Source organism: Acanthisitta chloris, unplaced genomic scaffold, assembly GCF_000695815.1.
Source record: "Acanthisitta chloris isolate BGI_N310 unplaced genomic scaffold, ASM69581v1 scaffold4196, whole genome shotgun sequence".
In the NCBI taxonomy this organism is placed as follows: Eukaryota; Metazoa; Chordata; class Aves; order Passeriformes; family Acanthisittidae; genus Acanthisitta; species Acanthisitta chloris.
In genome coordinates this window covers 121,444-123,661 of record NW_008677516.1, presented here as the reverse complement: position 1 = coordinate 123,661, position 2,218 = coordinate 121,444, and the positions used below count along the sequence as shown (strand labels likewise).

Genomic DNA, 2,218 nt, shown 5'->3' with positions numbered 1-2,218 from the left:
ACACACAGAATAAGCTTTTTTTTTTCTCCTTTTTTTTTAAAATTGCTGACCAGCAGAAAAATGTGAAACCATTTCCCTGCAGGTCTGGAAAAGTTTGTGCTGGTGAGGTTGGAGGGTTTGGGGGTTTGTTTCAGATGAGATCCAGGATATCTTTTTCTCCTCTTTTTTTTTAAAAAGGCTTTACTCCCTCAAGAAAAAACAAAGATTTACAAACAAAATAACAGCCTGTATCAACTCTCCAGAAGAGAGATGGTATGACAATATTAATCCAAACATCACGCTATTTAATTCCCCAATAAAACATTGGAAAAAAAGGAGCCAACAGTATCTGCACTAACACTTTGCTACATATAAAATCTCCAGCTAATATGAAGCTTATGGTACCAACCTCTAAAACAGTTAAGATATATACACATAGTTGTTTTTTTTGGGGGGGTATATTAACAAACAGAATATTACAAAATATTAAAGAAGGCAACTCTTCTGTCATTTGTTTCGGGGTGTGGATTTTTGTTCCTGCTTTTCTTCACTTGAAGTTGGCATAGTCTGAGAAGGCGTCGATGTACTCCTGCACCACCTTGTAGCAGAATTCGTACTGTTCCTGCAGGATTTGGGGAGAGAACACTGTTAGTCCAGGAAAATCTACACCTGAGAGATCATTTGGGACCAAACATGGTCAGGTGTCCTCAGGCCAGAGTAGGAGCAGGTCCCACCTTCTTTGTGGCCTCCAAAAACTCACCCTCCTTGTTGGGGTGCCAACAGCAGAACAAACTGCTTTCTGCTTCCTCTCCGAAGTCCTATTTTGACCTCCAGAGTTTTTTTTAAATCCCTGAGCATCCCTGCAAACCCATCACAATCCCACCACAAACCTCATCCAGCCCTGCCTGCTCCAACCCTCCCTGCATGCCCAAGCCTGTGCCACAGACACTCCAGGTTCCTGGAGCCCACAAATCCATGGGCGAGGCTGAGGATATCTCCAAGGAGGCTCCTACAGTTTGTTAGTGCTCAAAAGGCACTCGATGTCTTCAGCACCTCTTCCAGATGTCCCAACAAGTGGAAGGGGAGATACCTCCTGGCCCACTTCCACAGAATCACAGAATGGTTTGGGTTGGAAGGGACCTTAAAGACCACCTAATCCCTCTCCTGCCATGGGCAGGGACACCTTCCACTAGACCAGGCTGCTCCAAGCCCCATCCAACCTGGCCTGGAGCACCTTTAGGGATGGGGAGTCCACACCTTCCCTCACTCTTTCATGGAGAGAGAAAACCTTCAATCAAAGAGGTTTTTACTCAACAGAGTCCCCAGCCCGTTCTTGCCAAGGTTTTGGGGTGGCAGGAGGAGTATGGGGTGTACTCAGCTGCACTTACCAGTGTCTGCACCATATGTGGCCTCTGTAGTCTTAAACTCTTCACTGTCTGAAAGACATCGAGGATCCCTTCTGCCTTCACCCTCTCCAGGACAGTGCTCAGTGCACAGAAGGTGCCTGTTCTTCCAGCTCCAGCACTGGGAAAGAGAAACCAGAAGGTGAAGGAAAATGCCCATCCTGACCCTGTTGGCTTTGCTCAGGGAACAATCCATAGGGGCAGTGCTGGAGAACTGGAGGAGTCAAAGGTCCTGCCCCAGCCTCTCCCAGTATATCCAGGATGTGCTTTGGGACCTCTGACCATCTCCCAGGCTCCTGGTAGAGCAGAACCCTCTGGATGGGTGGATAACCTGCTCCAGCCAGGCTTTACCTGCAGTGCACAGTGATGGGGTGGTTGCCAGACTGCTGCTGCTGCTTCTGCACTGCCGCGATGATGTTGATCATTCCCTTCCCATCCCCAGGGATCCCAACTTCTGGCCAGCCGTGGAAATGAAACTGCCGAATCTGTCGGCTCTTGTTTTCCTGGTGGAAGAGCACAGCTCGTGGTCAGCTTGGAGGGAGACCCGCATCAAAGAACCCACCAGCTCTGGGCTTTGGAAAAACCATCTATGTAGGAAAGCTGCTTGTGGAGGGGTGGTATTCCCGTGGTATGGAGCAGGGCAGATGTGAGGAACAGGGAGCAGGAGGGAGGCTGGGTGCTGGGCACAGGGACAAGGTGGAGGAGAGTGATGGGTGTTGGGTGGCAGCAGGGCAGAGGGGCAGGATGAGAACTGAGCAGCAGGATGGGAACTCCAGGGCTGGGAGGCAGGGATACAGTCCCTTTGGGGTGATGGAGCTGAAGACGCCAGAGGGAAA

General features: G+C 49.7%; 1 protein-coding gene across 1 annotated transcript in view; it reads right to left on the bottom strand.

The window, feature by feature from the left end:
- Positions 1–499: 499 nt before the first annotated feature.
- The window catches only part of PTPRA (protein tyrosine phosphatase, receptor type, A), a 63,368-nt gene continuing 61,649 nt past the window's right edge, over positions 500–2,218 (bottom strand). The window contains exons 20-22 of the mRNA XM_009076526.1: positions 1,734–1,885; positions 1,368–1,503; positions 500–601 (exon numbers count right to left, since the gene is read on the bottom strand). Of these exons, the coding sequence (XP_009074774.1) occupies positions 527–601; positions 1,368–1,503; positions 1,734–1,885 (363 nt within the window). The 3' untranslated portion in view covers positions 500–526. The remainder of the gene's footprint in view (positions 602–1,367; positions 1,504–1,733; positions 1,886–2,218) is intronic.